Genomic DNA, 15,547 nt, shown 5'->3' with positions numbered 1-15,547 from the left:
TGGCTCTGCCTTCTTCTTCTTTTGTTGAAATTGTTTCCGCCGCATTAGCGCCCCTGCTTTTCAGTTTGATGCAGAAACAACAGGTCGCACTTTGTATTTGTTTCCGCCACACGTCACAAAAACTGTCTAACACGAATATCACTAGTTTCTCTTCCGGCCGTGGCGTCTCATAATCTTCCTGTTGAAGCTCCAAGTCTTTTTATTTCAAACTAAAAGTTCAGTCCAGTCTGGCTCTACCTGTGTCGACACACCTGTTGTGTTTGTCATAGGGTGTGATTGAACCTTATCACTTGACATGTTCACAGGTCATTCTTCATCGTCGACACCCTCCTGTTTCTAACAGTCTGTCCAGTGTTTCCATGAGTGAACTGGGAGCGCCCCCTGGTGTTTGATGCTCAGTACCGCAGCACAAACTGAAGTCACTGAGCTGGACCAGGATCCACTCTGGTTTTCATGGATCCAGTTGTTGCCCATGAAACCAGATCCTGACTGCTGCAGTTTCCTGTGAATCCTGAATACAATCTCTGTTTCATGAATCAGTTTGGTCCCAGTGTCTTCACTGGATCCTCAGCTGCTGTTTTATTTCTGATTTGCTCTGACTTTCTGTCACTGCTTATCTTTGATAATTGATCAGGCTTCCTCACAGGCTGCACTCAGCCCCAGCAGCCTGAACCGTTGAGGTAGGACTGGACTTCAGAGGACACACTTTAGAATGAACCGACCTGAAACTGTAATTGAAAAAATAAACCGGAAGACTATGAACAAACAGGTTTAATTAAAGAAGTGGCAAAGAGGAATATGTAAAGATGTTTCAGCAGTTTCTATTATTCATGACATATTTATCCTGAAATAACAACACAACACTTCCTGTTGTTTTACAAATAAAAGTGTTTCAATGTGAAGCACGGGGGTACTTTTATTGTGAAACAACCACAGGAAGTGTTTGACGTGATGTCTGAAGACTTTTTCAGCCATGACTGAAACAACCCGCCAATAGTCCAAACTGTAGTAAATACAGTACAGAAACGAGTGAAGTAGTACTATTTGTAGTAGTACTTTGTCAAACTGCCGCAGTTAATTGTTTAATTAACGTGAATGTTCGTTGCTGCCAACAGCCAATCAGAGCCGAGAGCAGCCGGTCTCCATGGTAACAGCGGATTGTTTGGGGAAGGGCAGAGTCGGTGTCAAACTTCCGACGGAAAAACCTTGAGGTGTTTGTATTCAGGTGAGTTCGACATGTTTTCATCATTATTGTTATTTATCCCTAACACTCACCTGAGAACCAGCAGCCTCCTGGTCTCACGTGTTCACCTGCAGAAACCCGGAAGTCACACTCAGATTCTTTCACTGCAGGAAAACTGTGATACTGTAGTAATCTACCACATTATGAGGACAGAAAATACTGCAAATACTGTTGCAGCTGCTACAATACACTATTCTGCACAACAAATACTTTTACTTCCAATACGTACAGTACATTTGACTGTTCATACTCATTTTGTAATGTTTCTTTCAAGTCTTTTTATTCCAAACTGAAAGTTCAGTCCAGGTGGATTCTGGCTCTACCTGTGCCAACACACCTGTGTCAGACTTTGTTAGTTATGGTTGAGGCAAAAAGCAGAGTGTAACCAAAAAATATCTAGAAATGGTTTGTTTTTAGTTCAGAGGTTGAAAGAAGGAAATTTAATTTTAAACACCACTTATTTTTGTCACGTAATGGACAGACCATCACTTTCTACTTGCTGATCTTTTGTTTGTTAACAAACGGGCTGGTAAAGTTTTCTTCTTCCTGCCACTGTTCAGTCATGGAAAATAATGTGTTTAATGTAATTTAATTAAAAATATGTTGTATTTTGTAATAAAGTGTCTGTTTCCACAAGCAAATAAAGGAAGGAGGAGTTAAAAAGTGCTGCCATGTCCAGGGAAGGTCTTAAACCTGCAATAACAGTCGAGGTATAAAGGCAGTAAATAGTCAGGAGGACTAGTGACACAAGAGGGCGACGCTGCAGGTGATCTGTGGTTGCCTGTGTAAATCCAGAAGTGTTACCAGCAAAATGTGCTTGAAGTAGCTGAAGTAAAAGTGTGTTATGCAGAAAGGAGCTTCTTTTTGTTTTTGTACCATGATCACAGACATTTAGTTGTTCAACACCCTGAACATGTTCTGTGGTTCCAGCTGGAAAAACTAAAATACAGCAACAACTCAGTGTGAAACTTGAGTTTAATAAAAACTGAGTGTATGTTTGGATCTCAGTATTAGTGTAACTGCAGTATAAAGTCATTCAGTGGCAGGAGACGTCTATTAAAGGGTGTTTTCTGTCTAAGTGAACAACCATGTGCTGTGTGATGTCAGAGATGGCAGGGACGGCGAGACACGACAGAGAGATGGCGGTGAACGCTAAGCGTCAGCTGTCAGAGTGCTCAGACCCGGTGGAGAGGCTGCGACTGCAGTGTTTGGCCAGAGGGTCGTCTGGGATCAAAGGTCTCGGCAGGTGAGGTCCTCCCACACCTGCATAAACATAAAACCAGCTCTTTATTCAGTATGAAGATGTTTTATCAGTCATTCCTGACAAAGAGCATAGAAAACCGGACTGAACAGGGGCCAGAAAACAGTATTCAGGTTTTAGACTCTTCTCTGGTCTTACCTCAGAAAGATGAGAAGTTCAGATTCAGATTAATTTACTGCAGGAAAAGTACAATGAGCTGTGGTAGAGTAGAGTAGAGTAGAGTAGCGTAGTCTGTAGAGTAGAGTAGTCTGTAGGGTAGTCTGTAGAGTAGAGTAGAGTAGAGTAGCCTGTAGAGTAGAGTAGAATGGAATAGAATAGAGTAGAGTAGAGTAGAGTAGAGTAGAGTAGAGTAGAGTAGAGCAGAGTAGAGTAGTCTAGTCTGTAGAATAGAGTAGCCTGTAGAGTAGAGTAGAGTAGAGTAGTCTGTAGAATAGAGTAGAGTAGAATAGAGTAGAATAGAGTAGAGTAGTCTGTAGGGTAGTCTGTAGAGTAGAGTAGAGTAGAGTAGAGTAGAGTAGAGTAGAGCAGAGCAGAGCAGAGTAGAGTAGAGTAGTCTGTAGAGTAGAGTAGAGTAGAGTAGAGTAGAGTAGCCTGTAGAGTAGAGTAGAATGGAATAGAATAGAGTAGAGTAGAGTAGAGTAGAGTAGAGTAGAGTAGAGTAGAGTAGAGTAGTCTGTAGAATAGAGTAGCCTGTAGAGTAGAGTAGAGTAGAGTAGTCTGTAGAATAGAGTAGCCTGTAGAGCAGAGTAGAGTAGAATAGAGTAGAATAGAGCAGAGTAGTCTGTAGGGTAGTCTGTAGAGTAGAGTAGAGTAGAGCAGAGCAGAGCAGAGCAGAGTAGAGTAGAGTAGAGTAGAGTAGAGTAATCTGTAGAGTAGAGTAGCCTGTAGAATAGAGTAGCCTGTAGAGTAGAGTAGAGTAGAATAGAGTAGAGTAGAGTAGTCTGTAGGGTAGTCTGTAGAGTAGAGTAGAGTAGAGCAGAGCAGAGTAGAGTAGAATAGAGTAGTCTGTAGAATAGAGTAGCCTGTAGAATAGAGTAGCCTGTAGAGTAGAGTAGAGTAGAGTAGAGTTGTCTATAGAGAAGAGTAGGGTAGAATAGAGTAGTCTGCAGAGTAGAGTGATCTGTAGAGTAAAGTGTGAAGTACAAGGACATTAACTGAAGTACAGTAATCTGCATGTTTTTACTGCAGTAAATACAGTACATGTGTGTGTACTTTGGGTCCCATGTACGTAATGGGGTGTAGTATTTTTAATGAGGTACAGTGTTTTTGTGTGTGTGTGTGTGTGTGTGTGTGTGTGTGTGTGTGTGTGTGTGTGTGTGTGTGTGTGTGTGTGTGTGTGTGTGTGTGTGTGCTTAGCTCAGCTCATTGTTTTCCTGTGAGTGTGCTGCTGCCCTGGAGCTGTGAGAGTCGACGGCGGCTTCAGGATGTTGTGATGTGTGTTGGGTTATTGTCACATAATTCTGTGGTTTACTGATGTTCAGCTGTCGACTGTAGTGCACACACATACACACACACACACACACACACACACACACGCACGCACGCACGCACACACATGCACACGTGTGCATATGCATACACATGCACACACGCATACATGGACAAACAAAAGCACACAGGTAAGGTTGCTGCAGCGCTGTAAAGTGTGTTTACATTTGAGTCCTTTTCTTACAGTGAGTTGTGTTTTAAAATGCCGGGTGCAGTCCTGTGGCTTGGTCTATTTACTTTAAGAGCTAAATGCTTCGTTTGCTGCAGGTCAGAGCTGACGTCACATCTCTATAGCCTGAACAGGTGATGAGCGTGTGTTTAGCCCGTTAGCACACTAACATGAGGCTGATGGGAATGACACATTCACATATCTACTAATGATATATTAATATTTTTTATCATCTCTGAAGCAGCAGGTTCCTGTTCCAGTACTGTAGCTCACACTGTTGATGCTTTGTGTTTGCCAGAACCTTTAGAATAATGGATGACGACAACAACCGCTCCCTGAACTTCAAGGAGTTCCTGAAGGGTCTGAATGACTACGGGGTCATGATGGAGAAAGAGGAGGCCACGGCCGTCTTCCAACAGTTTGACCGTGATGGGAGCGGGACCATCGACTTCGACGAGTTCCTCATCACTCTGAGGGTAAACACTCAGACCAGCGAACCTCTCCCGGTTATTTGACCTTTCTGATCTCCCTCCATCTGTTCCTTGCAGCCTCCCATGTCTCAGGCCAGGAAGGAGGTGGTCATGCAGGCGTTTCGGAAGCTGGACAGGACGGGTGACGGGGTGATCACCATTGAAGACCTGAGGGGGGTTTATAATGCCAAGTCCCACCCAAAGTATCAGAATGGGGAGTGGACAGAGGACCAGATCTTCAGAAAATTCCTGGACAGCTTTGACTCTCCTTACGACAAAGATGGAAAGGTAAAAAAAAAAAAAAAGTCTTATTTGGACGTTTTCAGCAGCTTCTTTCCGTCTGTCGGGCAGTAATTTCCCCACAGGTGTGAGTTTGTTGATGCTGGTGTTACTCTCTGAAGGTGACCCAGGAGGAGTTCATAAATTATTATGCTGGCGTGAGTGCATCCATCGATACAGACGTCTACTTTATTGTGATGATGAGAAATGCCTGGAAACTGTGACTTTACATCGTTCTGGTAAATGAGCTGACGTGCAGGTGGCGGCTGGGTTTTCCATCTCATGGTGTTTTCTGTTAACTACAGGAGTCTCCTCATAATGTGATCAGAGTGATTCTGCTCAGTATGTTGTATGGTTTTTATTTAAAATGCATTAAAATAGAAAATGACGTATTAAATGTTACACAGACACTAAGAACCATACAACATACAAACGTGGCGGCTGGTGTTTGTCAGAGTTCAGCTGTCAGGGTTCTGTCCAATCACCTTCGACTTTACTGACCCTTTTATAAACTTCAGTTTCTGCACTAACTCTGCTGCCTCCATCCATGATAACCTTCTTCAGTGTGTGTGTATATTATGTGTCTATGTACATGTATGTATACCTATCCAAGCGTGTGTGCGTATGTGTCAACATATCTATATAGGTTCATGTGTATGTGTGTACATGCATCTGTGTGTATGTGTGTGTGTGTGTGTGTGTGTGTGTGTGTGTGGATGAACAGCTGCTGATCATGGTGGAAAAGTTTTCAGGCCTGCTCCTTCTTAGTGAAGCTGCTCTGACTAACGTGTGTCCTCGTCGACAGGTGACCAAAGAGGAGTTTGTCAACTATTACAGTGGAGTCAGCGCCTCCATTGACAGCGACGCCTACTTTATTCTAATGATGAGAAACGCCTGGAAAGTCTGAACTGAATCAAAGGACATGAACTCCAAACTACCATTAATTACGATGTGACCTTTAAACCACGATCAGGATGATTTTTAAGTAATTACCATTATGATGTGGTGAGTTGATCATATTCAGCTCTTCATAATTTCCTCTTCGGTTTGAGAAGTTAGACATGATTTCTATCCCAGTGGTCGCAGTGAGTTTTATAGTTCAAAGAGTCACTTTGTAAAAGTAGAACAGTATGTTCAGGTAATCACAAACAAACTGTTTTGTTTTGTCTTTAATTTTCTACTTTATTGTCATTGATATGCAACATGATGGGCTGTTTAAATAAAAAACACTGGTTAAACAATGTACAGTCGAACCTTAACACATGGTTAACACGTACAGAGACTTTAGGTCAGAGAGCCCTGGAGAGGAAGTTTAGATTCAGACATGTGACTCAGAGAAGACACATTCTGTGTATTTATTCCAGCTGTTGCTATGAAGAACAAGCTGTTGGGTGTGTTATTTTGAGAAGCAGCATCGTGTCTGTCGTTTCTATGGCTCGACTCAAACCACAGACAGAAATAGTCGGTTGTTGCAGCAGCACATCGACAGCCCAGCTGCAGTCAGGACGGCCATCGCGACCTGTACCGGGGTCCAGGAGGAGCCAGGCCATGGGGAACTCCAGCAGAGTTTAGTTCTCCGACAGTTTCAGTGGAGATGAGTTTAGATATAAGCAGCTTTCTCTAAAGAACCTCACTGGTGCTTCAGCATGTTTATACAATTCATTTACAGGACAGAACGAATGAGTGCAGGAACCAGGACTCAGGGGCTCTGAAAGATCATTTCTACATTACATAATAAAGGATGTTCTTGTGGTCCCAGCTGTGGTTCTAAGATCTGTTACAGAGGTTCCTGTAGGTGGTTGTTCTGGTTCATTTTAGGGGTTCTAGCTGGGCCTACGGCAAAGTGGTTAGGAGTTCTTTAGGTGGTTCTATTGATTATTGAATAGGTTCTAGGACTCCTTTAAGTGCATCTACTGGGAATTAAAGACAGATTGTGTTGCCCCTACCAGTAAATGAAGAGATTTCAGGGGTCCTGCAACTGGTTCTACAGTTCCTTTAGGTGTGTTTTTATGGTTCTTGTGGTAACTACGAAAGTTCTAGGTGTCTTCTAGCAGGTTCAGTGTTCTCTTAGTGACTTAGGAGATTCTATGTTGTGATCCTTTGATGTCCTACTGGTCATTGGGGTTTTGGTAGTCCCTCAGGAGATACTACTGATCCAAGAAGTGTCCTTTAGAAGGTTCTGCTGACCCATTAGATGGTTGTAGCGGTTTAAGGTGTCCTTAATATGTTTCTAGGGATCCATCAGGTGCTTATTGTGGTTTTCTAACAGGTCATTTCAGAGGTTCAAGGTCTTTTGTGTGGTACAGTCCTTTGTGGTCACTGAGGAATTCTAGTGGGCATACGGTTCTACGGGTTCTCTAGGTGTAAAAATCCAAATCATGCTGTAAATTTCCTTCCAGACAGCAAACAGAAACCAATCTGAAATAATCCACTGGCTGTTCAGCTACAGATGAAGTGAATCTTTAGCCAGTGTGTGGCCTGGATGGCACCAGTCCGGTGTTCTGGTAAAACACACAGAAACACTGCGAGGATCCTTCAACAGCCATTTCTGGTCTGAACCAGGTGACTGCATGCATGAGGACGTATGTCAGTACACAACATCTGAGACAGTGTGGGAAAGTACCTGATAAAATCATGAGATCACTCAAAGCAACAGATGATCTCAAATGCTACATGTCAATAAGCAGGTGAACAAACTGCTGCCAGTGACGTTTTGGACTGAAAAATAAAAACCTCCACTTTTACTTGGTAAGAAAAAAAAAAACATTGCCCAAACTGCCCGTGTGCCTTTTGAATTACCTTCATTCAGGTTGACTGCAGATTACAAAGTGTGTGCTTTTGCTACATAACGGGATTTTTTCAGTTGAGGTCAGTGGTTCCCAGCCAGGTCAGCTCTACTGAAGTTTTTCCTTCTCAGACTGATTTGAGTTGAAGGAGTTCTAGGAGCATAAAAAAGTCAAGCTTTTCAGAATTTGAGCAGAACCAGACTGAGGCTGTGGCCATGCTAGCAGACTGTACTGAAACACAGCGGTGTTGGAGCCAAATGCTCAACACAAAGTACAGACTTCATCAGTTTTGCAGGTGTGAAGAATCAGTCCAACGGCGGAAAACTCAAAGTCTGTGAAATCCATCAGCAGCTGCTGAGACAACACCTGGTGGCCTCTGAGGCAGCAGAGTCAGGATTAGTGGACTAAGAGTCCAGCCGCTAGCATGGCTGAGCCTCACACGTGGAGACAAAAAGAGAAACCCTTATCCATCCTTTCCTGATGGAACGACCCTCAGACTGGTCCTCATGGGAGGCCCTGACCCACAGGTTGGGAATCACTGTGTTAGAACATCCTGAAGTGTAATTCTTAGAAGTTTGATAAACTGGTTCTGGTGCTGTGTGTCCAATACCGGTCTTCATCCTGATCTACTTGATCTGATAGAACCTGGACATGGTGACGTACGCCTCCTCCTGCTGACTCACCCCCAATGTCTCGGCTTCATGTCCGTCCCCGGGCTGGGGGACGTTGATGGGGGATGGACCGGTGATCGGGGAGCCATCCTCTCCGTCGGAGGAGCTCTGGCTCAGCAGGGCGGAGAGCTCCAGCTCCTCTGTGCTGACACTGTTGGTGCTCCTGCAGTCAGAGCTCTGGGTGGAGCAGGGGTCACTGGACTGAGACCTGTCAGCAGCAGCGGAACCGATCGAAGGCTGGGAATCTTCAATGGGCTGCTCCTCTGCTTTCTCCTGCGGGAAGACCGTAAGGGCACTGAACACCTCAGGGCTGAAGTGCAACAGCAGGCCCTGCAAAGGTAGAGACACATTCAGAATCAGGACCCAGAGTTAAAGCTGCTTGTCCAACCTGGACCAGGAGCATGTGGACCAGCACAGAGATTCTGATCAACAGAATCTCCCTCTGTCAAAATGTAGAAAATTATAAAAATAAAAGCTTTTGTCTTTTCATCCCTGTAGTGAAAGGTTTGGGTGGAGGGCTGACCAGCATTTAAAACATTTTGTGGCTAAACTGGTTAAAATCAGATTTGCTGAAACATGTAAAAAAGAACAAGGTGGACCAGTGGTTCCCAAACTGGGAGTACTGGTCAAATATAAATCCTGTATGTTCCTACAGTGGCAGCATGGAGACGCCTGTGAAAGGCCCAAACCCAGAACCAGAACAGATGAGGAGGCAGATCTGATCACACACTGTTTCACTCTGCAGATAGATAAATAATAATAACAATAATAATAATAATAATGAGCAGGATCCTGGCACTAGTCACAGCCCGTCTCACCGTGGTCTGAGATAAAGCAGGTAAACAGGCTCCGGCTGAGTCAGACTCTATGGCTCCTGAACAAACAAATGCTGACATGTTAAAGTCATAAAACGTGAAGGGCAGATGTGCAATGACTCACTGTGTTTGGTTTGTAGATCTGCACCAGCGTGTGTTTAGGATGTGGGATCCTCGGCCACATGTAGGTGAAGATTCTGCGAAGGAAGAAAAGATTCGTTTTAATATGTGAAACCTGTAGTTTCACTGGTTTTCTGACATGAAAGCAGAAACGTCCTACTTGTTTTTGCAGAGGACAACTACGCTGGAAACCAGGGTCACCACAAAGATGAGGCCCATGATCAGCAGGTACAGGAACCTCTGGCCTTTGCTCAACTCTGCAAGAGAAGCAGAGAGAAGTTCTGCAGGTCTTCTGTCTGTACCAAAGGCAAATGTGTCCCGCGCTGAGTCCTTCTCACCTGGAGGTGAGAAGAAACTGTAGGGCTCGCTCCACTTGCTCCAGCTGCCCTGCAGATATATCAGCGGTATCGCCCGCACTCGGACTTGGTACTCTGTGTTTTTCTGGAGGCGCTCCATGTCGATCATCATGGTGTCGGACGAGGAGATGTTCTGAGTCTGAGGTCAAAGAGAAAACAGTGAGAAAGCAGCCAGTGCTGCAACATGAGGAGGAATCAGAGCCACATACCATTTCGCTGCCTTCGGTGCAGATGTGCAGCTGGAAGAGCTGGTTCTCCACCTTCAGGTAATCTTTGTGGTACGGAGTGCGGATGAGAATGACCACCTGTTTGGAGTCCTGGTTGAAAGTGACGTTCCACACTTGGGGGGCATTGGGTTTCACTGCAGGGACACAGCCAAAGACAGTTGGACTGATCAGGTTTCAGGTGAACCTCAGGCCATGGGAGGTCTGTAAACCAGAAGCCTTCAGAGCTTCACAGCTGCTGAAGCTGCAGGTTTCACAGTGAAAGTCATTTTGAGAAAATCCTTCAATGTTGAGACGTTTCAGGGACGTGGACTGAAGTTGGGTCATTAGACAGAAAAGAGAAACCTTAATAAGCCTCTCTCTCCCCCTCCCTCTCTCTCTCTCTCTCCCTGTACCTTCTGCAGGTGTCCCTGGTCCTGGAGCTGTTTATCGCTGATGTGCAGTTACTGGCCCCACCAACCTGCAGTGTCTATTTGTTGTTTATTGTTGCTGTTCTTTTCTCTCTGCTCTATCCACTCACCCCAACCGGTCGAGGCAGATGGCCGCCCAAACTGAGCCCGGTTCTGCTGGAGGTTTTTTTGTTCCGTTAAAGGGAGTTTTTTCCTCTCCACTGTCGCCAAGTGCTTGCTCATAAGGGATTTGTTGGGTTTTTAGTTTTAGTTTTTGTAAAGTGCCTTGAGATGATTTGTATTGTGATTTGGCGCTATACAAATAAAATTGAATTGAATTGAATTGAATTAATATAAATGTCCTAGTGGATCAGGGGGCAGGCTGTTCGGTTCACATTCAGGCCCGTTTACCGGAGCTCCTCTAACTGTGTGACTCCAGCTGACTTACCGATCTTCTTCAGGTCCATATTGGTTGACACGGAGCCTCCTCTCTTCAGGTGGACGGTCAGGTTGAATTCGATCACAGGTGTCTCCTTGAAGAGCAGAGTGTCGCTATTGTTCTTAAAACACGTCTCCACCGGCTCGTCCAGGTCGTTGTAACTGTGAACAGGTGGACAGTGACACCTGTCAGCAACCTGCCCCGACAAGCCCACAGAACCAAGACTTTACAGATGTTTTACCACAGGCTCATCCTCTCGATGCCGTCGACCTGTTCGTCCTCATCGTCTTCATCGTCCTCGTCATCGGGTCTGGTTCCGAGCAGCCGACAGCTCAGGCTGTTTTCTTTTTTCGTGATGTGGGAGGTGCAGCTGATTCTGGGCTCTGGGGGGAAACAGCACAGCCGCTTTTCTTAATCCCGAGTTGCTGTTAGACCACAACCAGAACCGCTGTGCACATCGGGTTTTACCGAAACCCTGAAGTAAAACCAGGTCAGAGGTTTTTCAGTCAAAGTCAAAGACGCGACCGTCACTGGGTTTTTACTGAGCAAAGACAAAAAGCGGCAGCAGCTGGATCCGCACTAAAGGCTGCAGGTTGTTTATTATGAAGCCTCTCAGTCCGCTGTGTGGAACAACCACAACAACAATGATAATAATAATAACGATAATGATGATGATGATGATAATGATGATGATGATGATGATATATTGATCACAGTAATTATATTACAGTGTTTACAATTACTGTCATCAACTACCAACATTTCCGGCTCTGACTCTGGATCTGCCGCTTCTTGGAGCTCGGGCTGACTCTGGTTCTGACTCATTTAACGCAGATGTGAAATTATTCATCACCACCTGGTCCTGACGTGAACCTCCAACAGGTAAACTCGGACAGCGGAAATGATCTCCTCACCTGTGTCGGCGTCTCCGTCTCCGCTCTGAGCCCGGGTCCCGATCGGGAGCAGCAGCAGCAGCGCGAACCTCCAGCCGAACATCTCAGCCGCTCGGACGAACCCAGCCGGTCCTCGGCTCTCTCCGATCCCTGCAGCAGCTCAGAGCTTTTCTATCGAGCGGCAGGAAGGAGGAGGGGCCGTGGCGGGTTAGTCACAGGATGTTGTGCAAATCAAAAATCGGTTTGTGCAGTTTTACCGGAGAAAAGACGAGCTGACGGTATCCAGCCCATTACACCCCCGTTAGGCAGATGTTCAGTTTCATCCTAAGCACCTCCGCTACATCAGAAAACACAGTACTTCCCCTGCACCACCTTTACCTGACACCTGCTCAGGTGTGTCTGGGCTCAATAACCTGCAGCTGAGCAAACTGGAATAATCATCACATCCGTCAGCAACACGCTGACAGAACAGCTGCTGTCAGTACTTTTCAACATCTGGATCACTGACCTGATCTCAGGGGGACCTGATTCCAGCTGCTCTTACAGATTTCAGAGACTGCAGCAGTCTGAGCAAAACAGGAAAAGTGCAAGTAAAAAAAGCTGCAGTAAAATCCACGTCAAGGGATTTTTGGGGAGGTTTTTCTGCCTCAGACCAAAAGCCCTGACACAGATATGTGATACTGGTCTAACTTGAAACAGCAGAAACTAAAACCAGTGGTTACCACCAAGATGTGAGTGTGGAAACTGTTCATAAACGACATAACTGTGCTCACACTGTGCTTTTGTAACTGTCTGTGCAGAACAACACGTTTGTGAGTGAGAACAACATGAGTCTTCCTCTGTGTCAAACAGCAACTATGAAGCATAAACCCTAACCAGTAACCTACAAACCACTTCCTGTCTGCTCCCTGATCTGGTTTGTTTTCAAATGAGGCCACTCGGTACGAGTCTAATTTACTATGAGCTCCAGAGTCGGCCCAGGTAACTCTGACACAACAACATGTGACCACACGTCTGACACCTGTACACAACAACAGCCTCCTGGCAGCACGATGGTTCTGGTCCTGTTGTTCACACTTCAGTTTCCTTTTTCTGTCCAGTCCCACAGAATCGCTGAGACACTCTGGGTCCTTGTCCTCAGCGTCCCAGGAGCCGTGCAGGCTGCAGGCCTTGTCGTGGGTGGCACCGTTTCCTACTCTGTTTCAGGGACTTTCACAGAAACGCACAATGCATGTCGTGAAGCAAGGCATGCTGGGAAATGATGGTGCAACACCTGCTGCCTTGACCTGAGCTGATGTGTTTTTGTGCACCAGTCAAACCAGCAGCAGCAGAAACAGAACCAGCACCAAACTGCCCTGATGCAGCAGCTGCCACACCTGCGCCCGTGAGACGGGGCTGATGGGAGACACAAACACTGACATATTCAAGCCCCGCCCACTTTCTCACCTGTGATGTGATGCAACCTGAACGCCACCCTGCTGAACCTGCTGTTTCATCTGCGAGTTAGAATAAATGCTCACGTCTACAGGTCAAAGGTCATTTAGCTTTAGCGTTGGCTACGTCAGTCTGTTGTTCTTCCTGTTTATTTGGTACCAGAGTCAAGTCTCTTCTCTGCGTCTGACCAACTTCGAAGATCTCGCTCTGAGTGTGAAGGGCAGAGCTTCCTGCACTGGGTGCTGGGGCTGAGCCGTGGGTGGAGATGAGGCCCAGTGGGTGCAGGGACTGAGGCGCTGAGCATTTAGGGTAAATTCATGGAAGGAAACGAGGACAGCTTCAGCTTCTCTGCTTCAATGACCCTGGTCTGTGAAGGAGACCTGGTCTGGAAGCAGCTACAGATCCTGTTGTGCTCAGACAAAAACAGGCTCTGAGCTGCGAGTGCTCAGCCGCCCCCGCCAAACCACACGCCTCATATCTCCGCTCAGCATCGCCGCTGCAGCTGCGGCTTCACGGCTGTGGGGTCGCTCCCCTGAGCTGCTGATGGGGAAGGAGCCACCTGCAAGCCTGATCCTGGGGGGCCCAAAGTCCTGGAGGCACCGGGGGAGGGGACCTGGACTGTCACCTGTATGCACACATACATACTGCACACAGTACACAGAGTACATACAGCACACAGTACATACTACACAGTAGATACTACACGCAGTACACACTGCACACAGTACATACTGTACACAGTACATACTACACAGTAGATACTACACACAGTACACACTGCACACAGTACATACTACACACAGTACATACCGCACACAGTACACAGAGTAAATACTACACACAGTACATACTGTACACAGTACATACTACACAGTAGATACTACACACAGTACACACTGCACACAGTATATACTGCACACAGTACACAGAGTATATATTACACACAGTACAGAGTACATACTACACACAGAATACTGTTAAGAAGTGAACTCATCTGACGATGTACCATTACAGTGTAAATCCTACATTGCAATAAAGGTCTTAATTGTAAAATTCTACTTAAGTGAAAATACAGAAGTATTAACAGTAAAATGTACTTCAAATATCAGAACTTCTTAGATCTCACACAGAAGTTAGTAAAAGTACACACATATAATCAGTCACAAGTATTAGAAGTACACTACCCCCCAAAAGTTTGAGTACTTGAAAACTTCAGGTTTTACAAAGTTTTTATTCAAGTTTTTATCAGATTTAAAGTTTCAGACTTGTGGTTCCTGAAAATATGCACCTTTGCAAACTGTGGGTTTTTCCAGGTGTCTTGCTGGGATCTGTCAGAGCTGCTGTGTATTTGTTGGCTTTGACCCTAAAGCCCAGTTTGTCCCAGCAGGTTCTGTGGGACTGAGTTCGTCTGACGAGGAGGTCACGTGATGACCGATGGCTCTGCATCCTTCTTTTTCTTTTCCAAGTGATTTGTGCACGACCTGGATTTGAATCTGGGGTCTTTGTCCTTTGCCCTGATCTCACCTCCAACAGGCCTGGGTTAGTCCCAGCTTTTAGGTCAAGTGAGGGCCATGCTGACCTCAGCTTTCAAAACTCTGTCTTGTTTGTGAGGACATCTCCTCCCTATTGTTCACTATTTGGGGAAAACATCCTATAATGTTTGAACAGAAGAAAAACCTCCAGCAGATCAGTGCAGCAGTATAGCAAGTAGACAATGTGTTAGCGGTTTGAAAGGTCAGAGGTTAAGACCCTTTGTGGGTAAGAACAGAAAAAGGTCTGAATCAGGGCTGACCACTTCCGGGTCTTTGGTCTGTAATCACATGTTCTGTTAGTTAAGACCTGAGGCTTCAGCATGAGAATCAGTCAGCATGAATGAAGGCATAATTACGTTTCAATGTGTGTATATGAAGAGATATTTAGGATCAGAAATCAGAGCAGCTGCAGCCAGCATCTGATGCAGTGAAGTGTAATATTGGAGCGGCAACGCTGTGGTTTGCTGAGCTGTTGGGTGAAGAGTGAGAGCAAACGTCTCCTGTTGGTGCTGAGTAGCTGCTCCCTGCTCAGGATGTCCTTCCCATACATGCACATACGTGTAGAGACGCTACGTCTATTTATGTCTTTACACCTACACCCATACCATGAAACCACAGCGTAAAATCTCATGGTGCTGAATTTGAGTGAAGCCACACCAAAATGAGCGAGTCTTTGAAGCCCAGCTACAACAGCCACATGAATGTCTCCTCTGTTCACCCCCTGCACAAACTCTGCTTCCTGCTGCTCCTCATGTCTTCTTTCTGCTCTTTTCAGCCCAACGTTGTTCTTCTCAACAGTCTGACAGCAGCTCCTGCAGACGGCCTGCCGCTGAATTTCTGTAGAAAGGTGTTGGTGTAGCACGTCGTGCAAACAGAGGTTAGGCTTGTTCAGAAATTACTTGAGACCACATCCTCTTCCTTCACTCATAATTTGTGTTCATCCTTCAAAACACAACGAGCATCTCGAGGCTGAGCTGA

At 45.6% G+C, this 15,547-nt stretch overlaps 2 protein-coding genes across 5 annotated transcripts; one reads left to right on the top strand and one right to left on the bottom strand.

Annotated features, from left to right (window-relative positions):
* The first annotated feature begins 1,104 nt into the window (after positions 1–1,104).
* On the top strand, positions 1,105–6,147 carry capslb (calcyphosine-like b). Of its 3 annotated transcripts, none has more exons than XM_026297957.1 (6): positions 1,105–1,225; positions 2,351–2,489; positions 4,460–4,637; positions 4,710–4,919; positions 5,033–5,149; positions 5,716–5,830. In XM_026297957.1, the coding sequence occupies exons 2-5, from the start codon at positions 2,353–2,355 to the stop codon at positions 5,132–5,134; spliced, it is 627 nt and encodes a 208-aa protein (XP_026153742.1). In that variant the 5' UTR covers positions 1,105–1,225; positions 2,351–2,352; the 3' UTR covers positions 5,135–5,149; positions 5,716–5,830. The 3 variants fall into 3 exon arrangements, with proteins under 3 accessions (XP_026153742.1, XP_026153740.1, XP_026153741.1); XM_026297955.1 differs by having other exon boundaries at positions 1,208–1,225; positions 2,323–2,489; XM_026297956.2 differs by lacking the exon at positions 5,033–5,149 and having other exon boundaries at positions 1,208–1,225; positions 2,323–2,489; positions 5,716–6,147.
* A 1,614-nt stretch (positions 6,148–7,761) lies between these two features.
* Positions 7,762–12,158, bottom strand: il7r (interleukin 7 receptor). Of its 2 annotated transcripts, XM_026297953.2 has the most exons (8): positions 11,625–12,158; positions 10,952–11,093; positions 10,720–10,871; positions 9,868–10,019; positions 9,641–9,797; positions 9,463–9,559; positions 9,307–9,379; positions 7,762–8,697 (listed from the first exon to the last, which is right to left on the bottom strand). In XM_026297953.2, the coding sequence occupies exons 1-8, from the start codon at positions 11,704–11,706 to the stop codon at positions 8,323–8,325; spliced, it is 1,230 nt and encodes a 409-aa protein (XP_026153738.1). In that variant the 5' UTR covers positions 11,707–12,158; the 3' UTR covers positions 7,762–8,322. The 2 variants fall into 2 exon arrangements, with proteins under 2 accessions (XP_026153738.1, XP_026153737.1); XM_026297952.2 differs by having other exon boundaries at positions 9,463–9,797; positions 11,625–12,157.
* Between the last annotated feature and the right edge of the window lie 3,389 nt (positions 12,159–15,547).

The sequence above is a fragment of the Mastacembelus armatus genome, chromosome 12 (assembly GCF_900324485.2).
Source record: "Mastacembelus armatus chromosome 12, fMasArm1.2, whole genome shotgun sequence".
Lineage (NCBI taxonomy): Eukaryota > Metazoa > Chordata > Actinopteri > Synbranchiformes > Mastacembelidae > Mastacembelus > Mastacembelus armatus.
Note: the sequence above shows the minus strand (reverse complement) of the source record. Positions and strands in the feature narration are given on the sequence as shown.

What these genes read in the sequence shown, in the direction of transcription:
- capslb (XM_026297956.2), top strand. Translation starts at nt 2,332, where the DNA reads ATGTGCTGTGTGATGTCAGAGATGGCAGGGACGGCGAGACACGACAGA. An exon ending in GGGATCAAAGGTCTCGGCAG is followed by an intron (nt 2,490 to 4,459) that starts GTGAGGTCCTCC and finishes TGTGTTTGCCAG; the next exon opens with AACCTTTAGAATAATGGATG. An exon ending in AGTTCCTCATCACTCTGAGG is followed by an intron (nt 4,638 to 4,709) that starts GTAAACACTCAG and finishes TGTTCCTTGCAG; the next exon opens with CCTCCCATGTCTCAGGCCAG.
- il7r (XM_026297952.2), bottom strand. Translation starts at nt 11,706, where the DNA reads ATGTTCGGCTGGAGGTTCGCGCTGCTGCTGCTGCTCCCGATCGGGACC. An exon ending in ATCGAGAGGATGAGCCTGTG is followed by an intron (nt 10,872 to 10,951) that starts GTAAAACATCTG and finishes ACCTGTTCACAG; the next exon opens with TTACAACGACCTGGACGAGC. An exon ending in GCACCGAAGGCAGCGAAATG is followed by an intron (nt 9,798 to 9,867) that starts GTATGTGGCTCT and finishes CTTTGACCTCAG; the next exon opens with ACTCAGAACATCTCCTCGTC.